Source organism: Triturus cristatus, chromosome 11 (assembly GCF_964204655.1).
Source record: "Triturus cristatus chromosome 11, aTriCri1.1, whole genome shotgun sequence".
NCBI classification, from domain to species: Eukaryota; Metazoa; Chordata; class Amphibia; order Caudata; family Salamandridae; genus Triturus; species Triturus cristatus.
Window position 1 is genome coordinate 963,964,070 of NC_140594.1, and position 17,949 is coordinate 963,982,018.

The following is a 17,949-nucleotide window of genomic DNA, read 5'->3' on the forward strand; positions in this document are numbered from 1 at the left end:
CAGTCCCTGTATCTTGTTCAAAATATTGTTCTGTTCTTTCCCTAAATTTGTCTGCAAAGTCTTAGTCCCTAAACTGCCACGATTGCAGTTGTGGTGGGAGGGTGTAGTCTCTTATCGTACACCTTAGCACTACCTCTACCGGTGAATGATCCGATATTCCCCTAGCTTTGTGCCTCGCTTCCACGAATAGACCCACATGTATATCTTAGGTAAATATGTAATCCAGTCGCGACCCACTGGCGTTCGCCACAGGGAAGTGCGTGTACTGCCTAGTGATGGAAGTTTTTCATAGGTCCGTTGGCCCCATTGCTCCCGTGAACGTTTGTATTGGGCACGAGCTGGTTGCTTTATCTGGTTTTGTGCTTTTAGCCATCTATATACTAATCACTGCGTTCATATCCCCTCCCAATATGAAAAGCCCTTTGGGCATTTCAAGCAGGGTTTTTTTAATCACTGGCAAGGTCTGAGTGGAGTTTTGGCGGTATATAAATGGCCATACCTTGATAGTTAGGTCCTCCCATGTCCTGGTCAGAGCTACATATCTACCCTCAGGGTCGCACCATATGCGGCCCGCCACAAAGGGGGTCGTATTTTTACTAAGTATAGCCACTCCTCTTGAGCAGGATGTTAAATTCTGCATGGCTATTAGCGTGTAGCCGTACTTGTTCAATGCTAAATAATGATTACCTTTTAAATGTGTTTCTTGTAGCAGCGCTAGGTCTGTGAGTGCCTGCCTAAATATTGAAGGACCCTTGTTTGTTTAATTTTATGCCCAAGACCGTTGACATTCCAGGATAGAATTGTCATAGTATTAAGTGGTTGCAATGCCATTCTTAATATAGGGTGTCCTCTCCCTCTCTCGTCCCTTCCGCCCCGGGTTCCAATGTGTCCGCAAGTTGTGTAATGTGTATTGAGGTGTCTCCCATATTAACTCAAACAGATAATTAACTGTACATGCCAAATAAACAGTGAAATAGGAATGTTTCCCATCTATCAACACCCCCCTCCCAGCCACCATGCACTGTAGGCTTAGAACTACCCACGTCCCCAATTTGCAGAGCCCCTGCCGCCCTTTGAATAACATTCTACTGAGTGGAGTCAGTTGGCACAGTGCCTTTGGTTTCCATGCCATCCCTACCTCCCCATCCGCCTTTCGTATACTTTCTTATATATTCCCCTGTTTGTCTCTATGCGTTACCCACTTACAGTTTTCTTTCCGGCGGGTCTGCCAGATTGAACCTCCGATATTTCCGCTTTTAGTGTCTTGCCAGCTCAGGAGTCATTACTATGTCTTATGGTCGGTCTAGTCACAGCTTGACCTGTTACTCATTCCCACACCCTCTTCTGTGGTCGGGTGCATGCCGGACAGGCCTTGTCCATGCGTGGGTTCTACATTTGCCGAATCTCCTTGCCTTTTTTCCAGCGGGTTATCATCTTGCTCTCCCAGGTGTAGCCTCTCATGGTTTAGCCTTCCTCTTGTTTTCACTTTTCCAGCCTCTTCCAAGTCCGTCCCAAACTGTTTCTGGCGAGGTGAAATACCGAGGATTCCTGTTTTCCACTATTCTTTAGTTTGGCTGGGGGCAGCATCGCCTATTTGGGGTTTTCTTTCCTCAATGTCCTCTTGACCTCATCAAAGGTCTGTAGCTGCCGTTGCACCATCAATGTTATGTCTGGAAAAAAACGTATTGTTACGTTCTCATGGAGCAAGTAACCCTTGGTCTGGGCAGTCTGTTGGATAGCATCCTGATCTCGGTAGTTTAATATCCGTGCTATTATAGTTCTTGGTGGTGCTCCTGGTTTAGGCGGCGGGGCCAGTGCTCTCTGAGCTCTTTCCATGGCAAAGAATCTGGAAAGACTCTTCTGTTTCAGCTGATTTATGACCTAGGTCCTCCAGAAAGAGGCCCATTGAGAGTCCCTCCATTCCTTCCGGCAATCCCCCGCATCCCTACCCCCCCAGACGTGTTGTCTCTACGAGCCCTCCCTTCTTGATCTTCTAACTTTGCGGCCTTCACTTTTTGTTGTTGCACCAGTCGTTGCACCTTGTCTTCTAGCCTTTTAGTGACCGCCTGTATGTCTCTGATATTAGCTTCTGCAAGTTTGACTTTTTCCGAGGTTGTTTACATGTCTGCCCGGAGAAGGTTTACGTCTATAGTGACTTTGTCAATTTTGGTTTCAAGTGTTGGCCCCAGACTGTGGATCGTCGCCATTATATCCCCTGACGATGGCTCGTCCGTGTCCCGGGTTCCAGACACCTCTGTTCCTTCTGTCACTGTGCTCACGGGAACTGCGTACTTGTCTAGTTTGTTGCGCTGGGGAACCGGCGCTCATTTTGGTCGCATTTTGTCTGGCCTGTAAGTTGCTCGCTTCTCGGTACCACTGGCGTCCTGAAGAACGATCCCTCTCCTGACTAGTCGCTCGGTGAGTGACCTCTGTAGAACTGGGCCTACTTCCTTTTTCGCTCTTCACAGCCTGATCTCCCTTGGAATTGCCGGTGTCTTGTTGTTTTTCTTTTTAATGACTGTCCCCCAATTTTTTAAGGGCCCTTCCACTTTTTGACCTGTTTGGGCTAGCTTGAATTTGCCTAATTTCTTTTCCTGGTCGAGCCCCTGTGGCCCTGTTGGCTGTAGATTGCTACCTGGCTGCCTTCAGTTTCCTCCCACTCCGTTTCCTCTAGGCTCTCCCTGGAGTGCCCTGTCGCGCTCAACTTGCCGAGCGCTCACCTCTGTGACGTGCGCGCCTCGGCGAGTACTTTTGGGACCAGGGTGGGGTCTTCTCCACGCTCCGCTTGTACTGGGCCGCACGCCAGTCTGAAGGAGCGGCCCTTTCTCTCTGCCTCTTCCGGCCGCTTCTCTGCTCGCGCCTACCTGCGGACGTTGGGTGGAGGTCACGGTGCGCTCTTCACCCCGTGCTGGGTCTTCACTCCGGCTGCGACCTTCTGTAGTGCAGTCCGGTGTGCGTCGGGCCTCTGCTTTGTTCTCGGCTCCCAGCAGTTGGTTTATTTTCTCAGCTACTGTGCCCGCCCACAGTCGTCCGGCCTTCGGCAGCGTTGGTTCCCAGTCCCCAGCGCCGCTGTTAGTTTTCTGCAAGTCTCAGTGAGGTTTTCAGGGTCACCGTGTTACAGGGGTAATCCCGGAGTGTCGTGACCTTCTATTCCGGGCGGATTAACGTTGGATTTTCGGCGGATGGGTTGGTGATCGCACAGAGCTTTAGAGTTATGTGGCCAACTTGGCTGGTGCCGAGCCGCGCCCCTTGCCAATTTGTTTTAATGGAAGTATTGATTTCTTGTTTTCATTGCCAGTATAAAATGAGTGGTATGATATAGAAAAAATATGTTCGAGGCATGTGAGCAACATTTCAGTGACTTAAACAGGTGTGACAGTGCTAAATTAACAGAGTGAAATAATTGTACTGTATAAAACACAAACGTAAATGTTAAAATTGCTTAAATTGAGATTTTCAAAACTGTCACTTGGGTGTGTACCAAGCTTGACTGCGTAAATATTGATAGGTTGCGGAGGGCATTTCTCTGGCATTTATTTTACTGAAATACTCATCCAGTGCTTCTGTGTTTGTTCTAAGACTAGTGGCCAATTCTAGATCTGGTTTGGTTATTAACTTTAAACACGTGTTTCTGCTGATAAAGGAAGTGTGATAGTTATGTTTGCCCAGTGAGCCTTGTAAGAGCTTTCTTAAGGAATTGCCAGTTGTTCTTCTGTTCACCCTTTAAAGAAGTACTGTCTGTGTCGAGCATTGCTGGTTGATATTCAGCATTCAATATGTGAACATATAAGAGGAGTTGGCCATGAAGCTGTCTAGCTGGGTAAGCTATAAGATGATGGAGGATTCTATCATTGACATTAGAGCCGCGTTAACATGAAGGCAGTAATCTCTACAGTTACTTTTCATTAAGCAAGTTGAATTTGAGAAAGTATGTCTATCCTATGGTGCTACTTTAGACGTTGCTTCTCACCTATTATTTCAACTTGCTCTGTTCATGTCTAATGTTCAGAGTGCATTATACGTTTTTGTTAAAACTAGGATTTCTTGTTGACCGGTAAATTAGCAACCAATAAATCTCTTGTGACCATGAAGAATATCCAGAGCCTAAATTGGTCTCATTTTGGATACAGCTTTAGGAGCTGGCTTAGAAATTGACATTCAGTAAGCTGAGTCAACACTGAGGTGCTGGAAGTGGCTTCCATTGCTTAGTTTTGGGTCTTTAAGGGTGAGGTCTTGAACTTGATGTCCCCATTGAGGGACCAGTTATTCCTTTAACCCCTACAATGCCCTTTTCACACCAAAGATGTGACGTGCCAAAGTTCTGATGACTGTTTAATCCCACGTGATTTATAGATTATTTTATGGAGAATCTACTTCATTCTCCACAGGTGGAGTAGACGGAGTATTGAACTAGCCCAGGTTGTCCTCTAAACTTGGCTTGTAAATAGTTATCCAGCAGTTACATTTATGCAGTTGCTGACTGTCGTTGGAGTTGTCGTCTTATTCACTGGTGAGGATGTATCTGATTTGGCGAGTACTTATGATATTTACACGGGAAAGAAACTTTTCAGTAGCTTGAGTTACTTTTGGTTGTCCAAGGTCCATCCATCCAAATTTGCTATTTATTTGTGTAAATTCAACAGTGACAATCGAAACAAATTATCCACTTCTCCCGTTGACCAATTTTCTTTGACTCTTACTGTGCTCAAATTTTCTTGAAACTGAAAAGGTTGGGCATGGCAGCAGAATTTTAAGTACTTGGTCATCTTGTCCAGTAGTACAGATGGAAGATAACTGGCTGTGCAAGTGACTGTGTTTCATTGGTTTCAGTCTTGCTCTAGTGTTTTTCAAAGATGAAGGGTCTGCAGAGAAAATAGCACCAATCAGATTGAAAGTTATCCAATATATGCAGCCTTTTCTTAATTAGAAATGTCTTGAATCAGCATATTTAATTGTTTGGCAAACTGTATATTAGGAAAAAGTTTGTGTTTACAGATGCTGTAATGTTTACATTCAAAGATTTCTTTGTTTTATATCTGTGTTCTCAGGCAGCCCATCAGGTTGGTGAGGATGAAATAAGTCTGTCTACACTGGGGCGTGTTTATACTATTGATTTTAATTCTATGCAGCAAATCAATGAGGACACTGGAACAGCACGTGCTATTCAGAGAAAACCTAATCCTTTAGCCAATTCAAACACTAGTAAGTATTTCTATACTTGTTCTTACCATCATAATGTGCATGATTTCCAATTAAACATTTTGAGTGCAGTAGAACATTTTTATCTGGGTTTGAAATGCATTTCTGTTGCGTATGCATCTTTGAAGGATACACAAAGGAGATAAAAAAATTGATCTCTATTCCTGTTTTTTTTGTAATTTGCAAGAAATACTTAGTTGGCCTATTTACATTCAGTGTAGGTGTATCGCTTGGCTAACATGAAAATGATACCACCTTTGGATTAAAGTGTTATGTTTGCCTTACCAATATTTTCTAGATTTGATTTCTGTGTTGTAAGGGCCTGTATTTCACTTAGTTTCCTTAAACACTCAATAGCAATTCAGAAGTGTAGGGAAGTGTCCCTTTTTGCATCGTTGCCCCCCACTTTATGCCTGATGTTGATGCTCTTTGACTAAGTGTGCCCTGGGTTCCTGCCAACCAGGTACCCAGGGCCTATGTTCTTTCCCTAAAACATTACTGTTGCAAACCAAATTGGACACTCTGGCCACATGTAAGTCCCTTGTCAAAGGTACCATGGGTACCAAGGGCCCTGCGAACAGGTAAGGCCTATAAGGATTGTAGCACATATTGTGCCACCCATAGAGGCCCTGTACCTCAACACATACACTGCCATTGCAGGCTGCGTTTTTTGGTGCAGAGAAAAGTGAAGTCGACATGGCACACATCACTGTGTGCCATGCCTACAACCCACTGCCTATGGTATAGGTAAGTCACCCCTCTAGCAGGGTGTACTATACCACTGGTGAGGGTACAGGTGCGTGAGCCTCGTACCCCTACAGTGTCTAAGTTCATTCTCATACATTGTAAGGGCCGTAAAGCCATAAAGAGTATATGGTCTGGGAGTCTGTCATTAAAACTCCCCAGCACTGTAATGGCTTTGCTGAAATCTTGGAAGTTTGGTATCAAACTTCTCAGCACGTTAAACCCACACTGATACTACTGTGGGATTTAATGAAAATGCACTTGGAGGGCATCTTAGAGATGCCCCCTGAGAAACGACCTGACTCTAGTGTCCTGGCTGAGTGGCTGCTCGCCAGCTACCACCACCAGACATGTTTCTGGACTCCTGGGTCGAGAGCGTGCTGCTCTCAGGCTCCTGAAACAGAGCACATACTTGGTCGAGGTGCCAAGCCTTCTCCCCCTGGATGGGGAGGGTCCACAAAGCGGAAACTTCAAAGGCTTACCACCTTTGTAAGCTGACCCAGCCCTTTGCTGCTCTCAGTAACTGCCCCCCCCCACTGGTTCTGACCCCCACTTTGGGCAGGAGAATCTGCTGGAAAATCAAGATAGGGGAGAATTGCCTTCCTTCACCAGCCCAACCCCTCTGGTGGGGGAGGAGAGGTGAAGCACAACTCTGTCCCCACCTTCTTGAAGAGGGGGTGACCCAGCCAACCAGAGTAAGGCTTATGCCCCCCTCCCACTAGAGGGTGGCATAATAGGGGGTGTACGCACCCCAAAGAAGGGACGCATTGGTCCCAAACTTTACCTAAGGGGAAACACCCCTAAATTTAGTATTTATGGGCAGCTTTAAACCTTGCCTCCTCAGACGAGAAGAAACAAGGAGGAGGACCGAAGAGCCGTGCTGAAGGAAGAAGACACCAACTGACTTAGCCTTACCCCTACTGACATGTTCCAACCTTGACCTGCTGCACCGAAGTGTACTGCAGCCATCAGCCCCCCAGAACACTGAGGCCCTGCCCAACCAGACCTTGTATCCTGTGAGAACCGGATTTGCTCAGCAAACAGACTCTGGCTAAATCCGCAAGTCTACACCACTCTGCACCCCCACAGTCTGAGTTCGAGTGGCCCAACACCACGAGGAGGTCTCACCGGTGATCCTGACCTAGGATCTGGTGATCGCTGACCTACCTCGAGTCTCCACCCGATGCCTGCAGCCCTTTTCAGGAGGATCCCACTGACTGCGACAGGAGCCGGTAAGGAAAACCAGACGCCAAAAGACACTGCTGCACCCAATCCCCCACGGCCTTGGGTGGCCCAAACGACAGTGTCCCGGCATCCCAAGGCATCCCAACTTACCTCTCCAACCGGTGGTTGCCTCCAGAAGATTATAGTCCCACGAGGCTGTAGTGTTTGTTGCAACCGGACAATCCCCATTGAAAAACACGGCACCAGATGCCAAAACGGCACCCTGCATCCAGCCGCCCCTGTGGGTGCACCTTGTGTGCTAAATCAGATCCCCCCTTTGCCCTCGTCTTAAGTCCAGGAGCTTTGCTCCCACAACCTTATGGACTGCTCGTGAGCAGCCACCAACCGGAGGCCCCCTATCCCCCATTGCATAACATTGGGCCTCAGCACTCTGCACCCGGCTGCCCTAGGGCCACTGAGGGTGCTTTGAGAGTGCATCCTTGACCCTGGGGGAACCCTTGTTCTATCTCCAGAAACTCAACTTCCAAAACCAAGTACTTACCCGTAAACCAATAATTGTAGTTCCTCCCAAAGGATCACATCGACTGCTTTTCTGAGAAAACATTTCTAAGTGTAAAGTTGGGAAATTGTATGAAAACATAAGAAACTGTAGATTAACCAAAACTCTCACCTTTTTTTTCTCTAGGAAATGACCCAGTGTGATATCTAGGCATATCACACTGAGTAGAAAAAGTACCTCAAAGTAATCTAAAAAATAACTGCAAAGTAACACAAGTAATTTCCACTGTGTATGAACAAGTGACTTACCTGTAACCAAACCAATTGGATTCAACTGCATTATTCTTGCAAAGTATTATTACTCTTACTCTGTAACTGGCCTGGCTTGGTTCTAGAAATAAAATGCAACTAAATAATACTTTTATACAAATAAATTGGTCCGAGTTCAGGCTTTGACTGTGTGACCTCATTTCTTGCCTGAGTGTGTACAATACATGCTTAACACTACTCTCTGATAAAGCCTTACTGCTCGCCCACACTACCACAAATAGAGAGTATGGTATTCTCCTTTTACCTCTGCCTACCTTCGGGGTTACACTGGACTCTCTGCACACTATACCTTACTTTGGTACAGTATATACTGAGCTAGCTTCCTACAAACCCTCAGTTTTCATGGCTGGCACTTTCCAAATGAGCAGTTGCGGGGCATAGGGGGTCGGTGCACGCCTCAGTTAAAAATGTCGAGTCCAGATGAGGTTGGCCAGTCGCTTAAGCCTGCCCAGCCCCCTAGTTGGTCTACCCGGCTAGACCTGCCACTCCAGTACATCTATGCACCCATATGTGCCCGAACCAGACTTCCCTCCACCGTCCAATCCCAGGCTAGCCCATGCATAGGCCACTGCAAATGGGTTGCTACAAAATACAGTTCCAGGTCCGGGCCCCCCAGCCCTCCTCAGGCATGGGTCGCTAAAGCATGGGGATCGAAATCCACTTCCGAGCAGGTTCCCAAATGAGCTCAGACTCTGCTCCTCAGATTCCCGGAGAAGGGCCTAGGTGGTAGCACTGTCAAAGCTGCAAAAAAAATAGGAGCTTTGGGAGAAACATCTTTGCCGCCAATTCTCTACTCATAGGAAAGAGGGATGGTTGTGTCCAAAGGTGCGTGGACCGGTGAATCAAGGCCACAGCCTCACCATGATTACCATTTAGCAAGTCCCTGTCAGTGTGGTAAACATTTACTTCAAGAGAGCAAAAGGTCTCAAAAGTCCAGGGGAGGCGCTGTTCGTCCAGCTATTGTTGACATTCCAGTGAAATCCAGCTAAAAGGGAAGATACCAGATTTGCCACAATTTACCCTGAGACCAGCCATCTTCCTGAAGCTATCAAGTAGATCATAAAGGGCTGGTAGGGGCGTGACTACGAAGGCGGAGTGAGCGGATGCGCAGTCTGGTCCCTTCTCTTCGGCTCCGTGCATCCTCAGAGCCTCAACTTCCATAGAGGTGGATTTAACACCCGTGACCTTGGGAGCCTGTGAGACCACCTCAGCTCCCTGAATGCATGTAGCTGGGCGGACGAGGCAGAGGCTGCCAAGAGCAGGAGCGGCTGTCCCGGCAGTGCCAGGAGAGCAGCCGAGACCTGACACCGTCGGTCGGCAGGCCATGAGGGTTACCCGAACCCTGTACGGACAGCCAGGGGTGGCCCGTGCCAGTCGGCCAGGCCCAGAGTAAGCGGGCGCAGAGAGAGGTAGACCCGAGGGCCCCAGGCCATGTCAGGAGACTCTGAGATGCGTGAGGCCCTTAAGCTCGGGCCAGTGAAGGCAAGAGTGAATCAGTGGGCCGCCGTGCTCACCTAGGTTCTCCCTAGCCCGGACGCGGGCTAGCACATTTCCTGTGAACCTTATCACTGGATGTCCTGAGGCCTAAAGGGGCAGTGATTGCTGTTGGGATACTTGGGCCCAGGAACTGAAGCACGTAGGTAGGCAATCCTGGGTTAGCGGACAGTGAGGCCCGGCGGCACTGGGGGCCAGGTGGGCCGAAGGGGCAAGGAGAACAGCAGGCGCGATCTGGGGAGCCGGGGGCTCTTTGGGCAGCCCAGGCAACACAACTCATAAGACAGCACAAAGCAAACCAACAAGACACGAGGCTCTGGAGGAGGAAATGGGCGCGAATCCTATACTCAACTGCAAGAACCACGTGCATGAAGGCAGACCGCAAATGCATAATCTGAAAGAGATAATTAGTTATAGATTCCTGACCTTAGAATTACCCCCAGGCGTCAGACTGGATCCAGAGAATTTTTCGTCAGCAGTTCCCCTGCGCGTCGGAAGGTGGCGTCGGTCGGCTCCGTGTTTTTCAGTGGCATCGTGGTCGCCGGGATGACGTTGCGGCTGCGACTTAGACACTGCCCTTGCGCGCTGACGTCCGTTCTTTTCCATGCCAGCCAGCGCAGATCCGGAGAGAGCGGTACCTCCAGTCACTGTTTCACCGACTTTTTGTTGATGTCGTTTTTGGGTCTTTGACTCCTGAGGCATCGTCAGGGATGCCCCGGTTCAAGGCTTGCGGTTCCTGCCGACTGTTGATGTCGGTGACTGATCCGCACCGGGTGTGCCTGTTCGGTCTGGAACCCGACCACGACTCCCAAGTTGTGTTCTGACTGCCGGACCATGATTCCGAAGTCTTTGCGGGAGTGGTCCCGAAAGCTTCTCGAGGCCTGGCAGTCTGCTCCGTGCGGCTCGGTCGCGTGGGAGGTCGAGGGACCGGTTGCGGAGCCACCACCACCAGTCTTCTTCCAAGTCTTCACACTCCTCAGGTACGTCGAAGCACAAGAAGAAGTAGAGGAAGCATCGCCGCTCTTCGACTTCTCCCTGTCAGTCGGCTGATGTCACAAGGGATGCGAGTGGTGCACCTCCTGCGGCTCCACGTGTGCAGCCCGCTGGGTCGATATAGAGTTTCCCCTCCCTTCCCGGGACCTGGCGCACCCCTTGCTCAGCTTCGGAATTCTACGTGGTGATACATGACATCTTTGGGCAGCCCGACTCCGCCGGCGCGCCTTTGGTTCCCGCGGACTTGGCCGAGGGCCCTGGGCCTTCGGCCCCAGCACCGCAAGGTCCTCTTGTATCCGAATCGGCACCGGTCGACCGGACCACACCTCCCCCAGCGCCGATTCCACTGGCACCACGTCTGCTGCTGATGCTGATTGTGTCCCCAGCCGGCGTCTACGCCGGCCTCCACCCGACGTGGAAACTGAGCCGGACCGGCATCAACCGACGCCGAATCCGGCGCAGACTGGTACTTTTTGTGCCCTTTTTCCACCTTAGTTCTTTTAGGCCAGATTGACGACCAGAGGAGGGTGAGGAGGACTGGGAGGGGTCTGGAGACCCTTTAACTGACCAGTTAAAATATGGTCCGGAATGGCGATAGGAGTTGGGGGATTGCTAGGGGACTAGATACTTCCCCAGACCTTGGCATGTTGTCTCCTGCTACCGTGGCTACGGAGGAGGGAGCTTCTTAAGCAGTGGTGTTGTGTAGGGCGGCCGAGGCTCTCAACCTCCAGCTACCTACTGTAAGAAACTGGCTCTATATATACTGCACCAAAGTGAGATACAGTGTGTATAGACTCCAAGAGTCCCCAAAGGTAGGCAGAGGTTAAAGTTAGATAGAACCTTACTCTCTAAAGTGGTAGCTTGGTCAAGCAGTAAGGCAGTATCAGAGAACAGTGTTAAGCATTTGATGTACACACTCAGTCAGCAAATGAATTCACACACTCAAGAACTGAACTCTAGGCCAATTGTTGTATAAAAATATATACTGTTTTATTTTTCTAGAACCAAGCAAGCCCGGCACAGGTAAGCATATAAATACTTTGCAGTTATAGGGTTAAAAAATGCAGTGGAAATGATACTGGTTTTGGTTTACAGATAATGTAGCAGATTGCAACACTTAGCAGGTATAGTACATTGGAATGAATGGACTTTTTCAACCATTTTCAGGTAAGTTTCTTTTTGTTTCTTTTTCAAACTCAGTGCTGGATGCCTAGATTCAGCACTGGGTCATTTCCTGAAAACAGTTGTGAAAATGCGTTTTTGTTATTTGTGTGATTTTTAAAGAATATTTTCAGATTTCAAAACTCCACACTCAAACTTTTTGGAGCAGTGCATTGAAATGAATGGGCTTTCGACAGTAAATTGCAGGTAAGTAACTTTTACGATACTTTTTATAACTCAGTGTTGGATACCTAGATTCAGCACTGGGACATTTCCTGAAAACAGTTGAGAAAATGCGTTTTGGTAATTTCGATTTTTAAGGAATATTTCAAGTTTTCAAAACTCCACACTTAGTCGTTTTTTCGAAGAAAATTGTCAATGTTATTCTATGGAAGAAAAACAGGTTATCTGGTTGCAGGTAAGTAAACAACTGTGGGAGTTAAGGTTCTCTGGTTAGACTCCGGGGTCCCCCAGGGTCAGTGATGTGCTGGTATTGCACCCTCAGCGGCACTAGAGCGGCCGGGTGCAGAGTGTTGAGGCCCAATGTTATCCTATAGAGGATAGGGGGCTTCCGGTTGGTGGCTGCTGGCTAGAAGGCCACACGGCTGTGGGAGCAAAGCTCCTAGGGTTTAGCTCAGGCAAGTTGGAGACCAAAGTAGCACCAAAGGTGCACCTTCAGCGGCACTAGGGCGGCCGGGTGCAGGGAGCTGTTTTTAGGTCAAGTGCCCTGTTTCCAATGGAGAACCTCCGGGACAAACACTGCAGGCTCGGGGACGAGGATCTTCTGGGTGCGACCACCACTTCGAGGGGTAAGTTGGGATGTCGTGGGTTGGTTAGGCACCGTTGGTTTGGGCACGCAAGGCCGTGGGGCGTCAGGTGCAGGGGTACCTTGGGACGCCGGATTTTCTCACCCATTCTGGTCGTGGTAGGGGGTCCTCTGGATTGAGGCTGCAGGCGTTGTCTGGAGGCTTGGGGCAGGTCAGGGGTCACTGGATCTCGGGTCAGGATTGCAGAGGGGGACCTCCTCGTGGTGTTAACTCTAGCTCGGTCCGGGGACGGCGGGTGCAGAGTGTGCTGGATTCGCGGTCTCTGGCTGGCACTAGAAGCTGACGTTTAAACACGTCCGGCGTTCTCGGGAGATTGAGTCCTGGAAGTGAAGGCAGGCAGGTCCTCCGGGGTTTGTGAGGTTGCTGGCTGCAGGACACGCCGGGATTTTGCAAAAGCAGGTTCGAGGCGGGGCTGGGGCCAAGTCAGTGGGCGTCATCCTCTTGTTAGCTCTGCACGGCTCTTCGGTCCTTCTTATCTTCGTTTCTTGTGGTTTCTAATCTGAGGAAGCAAGGTTCAGGCTGTTCCCTAAATTCTAAATTTAGGGGCGTTACAGGTAGGTAAAGGTCAGGGACCAATGGGTCCCCTCCCTGAGGTGGGTACACCCCCTATTCTGCCACTCTCCTGTGGGAGGGGGGGCAGGAGCCTGTCCCTGGTTGGCTGCGTCCCCCCATCCTCAAGGTGGCGGGGGACTTGAGGTTGTGCTTCACCTCGTCTCCCCCACCTGAGGGGTGGAGTTGGCAGAGGTAGGCACACCTCTCTTCCTCACTTGGTTTTCCTGCCGGTTCTCCTGCCCAAAGTGGGGGGTAGAACCAGTGGGGACCAGTTGCTGAAAGCAGCAAATGGTCTGGAGAGGCTCACAAAGGCGGCATGCCTTTGAAGCCTATCCTTCGTGAACCCTGCCCATCCTGAGGGAGGTGCATTGGCACCTCGTCCCAGGATGTGCATTGTTTCAGGCCCCCGAGAGCAGCAGGCTCTCGAACCAGGTGTCAAGAAACATATCTGGTGGTGGCAGCCTACGCAGCCACTCAGTCAGGTCACTAGGAGTTGGTCGAATTTCAGGGGGCATGGCTAAGATGCCCTCTGTCGTGCATTTTACATTAAATCTCACACTGGCAACAGTGTGGGTTTAATGTGATGAGAAGTTTGATACCCAACTTCCCAGTCTTCTGTGTAGCCTTCATGGTGCTGTGGATATTGTAATGACAACCTCCCAGCACCATATACTCTTAATGGCAACACTGCACTTACAGGGCCCAGGAATGGACTTGGGCACTGTAGGGGTACAGGGCTCCTGCACCTGTACCCTCACCACTGGCATATGGCACCCAGCTAGAGGGGTGACTGATGTATGCCAGGGCAGTGATTTGTGGGCCTGGCATACAGGGTTGTGTGCCATGTTGACTTTGTTTTGTTCTGCGCCAAGACACGCAGCCTGCAAATGCAGTGTGTGAGTGTCAGAGTACAGGACCGCTAAGGGTGGCACAATAAGTGCTGCAGCCCTTAGAGGATGATCGCCCAACGCCGGCTCCGGGCGACCCCCTCTGTCCGCTCCCAATACCCCTCCCCTGAGTGCTTGGTGGTCCAAGCCTCCACGTCCAAAGGCGCATTCCCTAAAGCACCACCTGATGGGGAATCCAAAAAGGTGGACCACCTTGGGAAGATGTTTTCGTCCTCCAGCTTGTAACTGTGGTCGGTAAACACCGCATGTCTGTTGGGCCGTTACACCCACTCCGTGTGGGATATGGTGGCGCAGGTGCTGCCTCCGTGCCGGAAGGAGGCCTGGGTCGTATTCTCCTGTGCAGTTGCCGAGGGTAGAGACGCAGCCAAGTTTACCTTTCGCTGTGTACTCTCCACCGCCGACTCGCTAATCAGGGCGATTTCAACTTCGGTAGCCCATCGACACTACGCCTGGCTGAGGTAGACCTTTTTTTTCAGGAGATGTCCAAACTACCCTTATGGACATGCCCTTTGATGGCCGTCGCCTGTTCGTTGACAAGGCAGACCACGCGCTAGAGCACTTTAAGGACTCTCGGGCTACGGCAAGTCCTTGGGCCTCTCCACCACGTGCCCTGCGCAGTCTGCTTTTCGCCCCTTTCGTGTCTACGGAAGAAGTGTTTCGCCACATTCTGCTCAGACCCACAGGCTGGCGCAAGCTGTTCAGCCCTTGTGCAGCTGGTGACGTGGGAACAACCGCCGTGTCTGCGGGCCAGCGGGCCGGCCAGTCCACCACAGCCCCCTCTGCAGCAGCCTCAAAACCCTCCTACTCCGACCTTTCAGGGCCACCAATAGCCAGTGGGCGTCAGGATTCGCCATCACCTACCCCACTGGCACACAATCACGTCGGACAGGTGGGTTTTGCAGAAAATCCGAAGGGACTACTCCCTCCCCTCCGAGACTACTCCTCCATCCATGCCACCTCAGCACCATCGCATGTTGGAGGATCATCTGGCCCTTCTCCTACAGGAAGTTTCGGCTCTCTTGGCCAAGGGAGCCATTGAGCGAGTTCCTGCCCCAGAAGTTGCTATTCCCACTACTTTCTGGTACCCAAGAAGGACAAAGGCCCGAGTCCTATCTATCTTGGATCTCAGGCACTTCAACCACTAACTCCGGAAGGAGAAGTTCAAAATGCTGACGGTAGCTCCGGTCCTGTCTGTCCTCTACGCTGGAGACTGGATGATAGCGTTGGACTTTCAGGATGTTTACTTTTACATTCCCGTCCTGTCGGCCCACCGGCTTTGCCTAGGGTTCACGGTAGGCCACAAGCACTTTCAGTTCACCGTGCTCCCCTTTGGCCTTATCAGCGCCGCTTGGGTGTTCCCGAAAATGATGGCGGTGATCGCAGCTCATCTACGCAGTTATGGGGTACCTGTCTTCCCCTATCTCGACGACTGGCTGTTAAAGGCGGGCTCGCCCTAGGCTGTCGTCTCCCACCTCAAGACTACGGCGGACATCCTGCACTCTCTGGGGTTCACTTTGAACGTGCCAAAGTCACACCTGACTCCCTCACAGAAGCTCCTTTTCATCAGAGCGGTTTTGGACACGACACAGTTTCGGGTTTATCCTCCTGAGCAGCGAGTCTGGGATATTCAGGCTATGATAGCGATCTTTGACTTTATCCTGGGTTTCGGTCTGAATGACCCCGAGGCTGCTGGGCCTCATGGTCTCCTGCATTCTGCTGGTAGAGCGCGTCAGGTGGCATATGCGGGCTCTGCAGTGGGACCTGAAGTTCCAGTGAGCACAGCATCAGGGGAATCTGAAAGAAACACGTTAGTTAGATTCCTCACCTTAGAATATCCCCAGGCGTCAGACTGGATCCGGAAGATTTTTCGTCAGCAATACCCCTTGCGCGTCGCTAGGCGTCGTCTGCGGCTCCGCGTCCGTCGTCGGCGTCGTGCGCCGGGATGACGTCGTCGGAGTACTTAGACGCCGCCCTCGCGCGCTGACGTCAGTTTTTCTTTTTTCCGCGCCAGTAAGCGCAGATCCGGGAGAGCTACCCCTTTAGTCAATTTTTGACTAACTTTTTTGATCCTTTTTGATTGAGTCTCGACACCGGTGCCGGTAGGATGCCTGGGTTTAAAGCCTGTACGGACTGTAGCCGACTGATGTCGGTTACGGACCATCACCGCCGGTGTCTTTACTGCTTGGGCCTCGATCACGACGCGGAGTCGTGTTCGGACTGTAAGGCCCTGACCTCGAAGGCTAGACGGGAGCGGTCCCGTAAGCTTCTCGAGATTCGCCACTCGGCTCCGCGCGCCTCTCGATCCCGGTCCAGGAGGAGGTCCAAGGATCGGTCGCGGAGCCGCAGCCGACGTCACCATCGGTCGTCTGGATCCAAGTCTTCGGGTAAGTCGAAGCATTCCAAGAAGTCCAAGAGGCGCCATCGCTCTTCGGACTCCCCTCGCCGGTCGCGCGACTCGGTCGAGGGTCAGGGTGGTTCCACCCCCGCGGCTCCGGCGGAGCCGCAGGCGCCGCGTCCGTCGGAGCCGCAGGCGCCGCGTCCGTCCCCATACCCTCCGGTCCCTGGGACTAACGTGACGCCGGCGGAAGTCAGTGCCTTCCTCTCGGCCATGAGGAAACTGGCTCCGCCGTCGGCGCCCGCTGGTGCGCCTTCGGGCCCCGCGGACCCGACTGGGCTGCCTTGCCAGCCGGCGGCTCCGGCCCCGGCGCCGTTGACGGCACCGGCCTCGACGCCGCAAGCGCCCGAGGGACCCGTTCTCGAGTCCCCGTCGACGCCGGTCAACCTTGTCACTCCTCCACCGGTGTCGACTCCGGTTCCACCCCCGACGCCGACTCCGCTCGACGTCGTGCCCCAGTTTAGTCCCGGTCCGGGCCCGGCGCCGGTCCGGCGGCGATGGACGCCGAGATCGACGCCGCTAGAGACGCATTTTGTCTACCGCCCGGCTCCGTTACTTTCTCCTCTACACCAGGAGTCGGATGATGGGGACTACTGGGAGGGATCCGAGGATCCTATGGCCGCTCAGGCCCAACTGTCCCAGGACTGGGCAGATGAACTGGGGGAGGCCAGTGGTCTGGATACCTCGCCAGACACTGGATTCATCTCTCCTCCGACTGTGGCTTCGGAGGAGGGTGCTGCTTTCTCCGTGGTGCTGCGCAAGGCGGCCGCAGCCCTTGGGCTCGAGCTACCTGCCGTGGCTGTGAGGACGAACGTCCTCACTGAGGTGCTTCAGTCTGCAGCAAGCTCCACTGAGCCTCTGCTGCCATTCAATGAGGCCCTCACTGACGTTCTGCAGGGCACCTGGTCCAAGCCCTCCACAGTTCCTCCTGTGGACAGGAACGTTGCCAGGCGCCACCGCCCTGCTCCGGGCGACCCCAGTTTTCTGTCCCAACACCCTACCCCTCAGAGCCTGGTTATCCAGGCCTCCACCTCCCAATCCTCTTTCCCGACCGCCCCGCCGGACTGGGATTCCAAGAGACTGGAGCAGTTTGGCAAGAAACTGTTCTCTTCCCTTAGTTTGGGCCTGCGGTCTTTGAACACCGCTTGTCTCTTGGACCGTTATTCCCACTCTCTGTGGGATGCGGTGGAGGACGTGCTGCCCCTGTGTCCGGAGGAGGTCCAGACACGACTTACCCAGGCTCTGGCCGATGGGAGGGATGCCGCGCGACATGCTATACGTTGTGGGCTTGACACCACGGACTCGCTGGGTAGGGCCATTTCCACCTCAGTGGCGCTTAGACGTCACGCCTGGCTGCGGTCCACGTCGTTTTCCGGCGATGTCCAGAGCACTCTCATGGACATGCCTTTTGATGGCACTCGCCTGTTTGGCGAGAAGGCGGACAGTGCGCTGAACCGCTTTAAGGACTCCCGGGCTACGGCCAAGTCCTTGGGCCTCTCGGCTCCGCGGTCGCAATCTTCCGCTTTTCGCCCCTTTCGTGGCCAAGGAAGGGGTACCTCCTCACGTGCGCCTAGCCACCAGCCGCAGAACCAACCTGCGCGCGGTCGCGGACGTGGTTTCCGCCGAGGCGGATCTGGAGGACGACTAGGTCAGCCCACATCCA

The 17,949-nt window shown here is 51.9% G+C and overlaps 1 protein-coding gene across 15 annotated transcripts in view; it reads left to right on the top strand.

Moving 5' to 3' along the window:
* The window catches only part of TRIP12 (thyroid hormone receptor interactor 12), a 1,120,962-nt gene that overhangs the window by 428,533 nt on the left and 674,480 nt on the right, over positions 1-17,949 (top strand). For all 15 annotated transcript variants that reach the window (XM_085634980.1, XM_085634991.1, XM_085634979.1 and 12 more), the window contains one exon: positions 5,049-5,202. In XM_085634980.1, the coding sequence (XP_085491106.1) occupies positions 5,049-5,202 (154 nt within the window). The remainder of the gene's footprint in view (positions 1-5,048; positions 5,203-17,949) is intronic.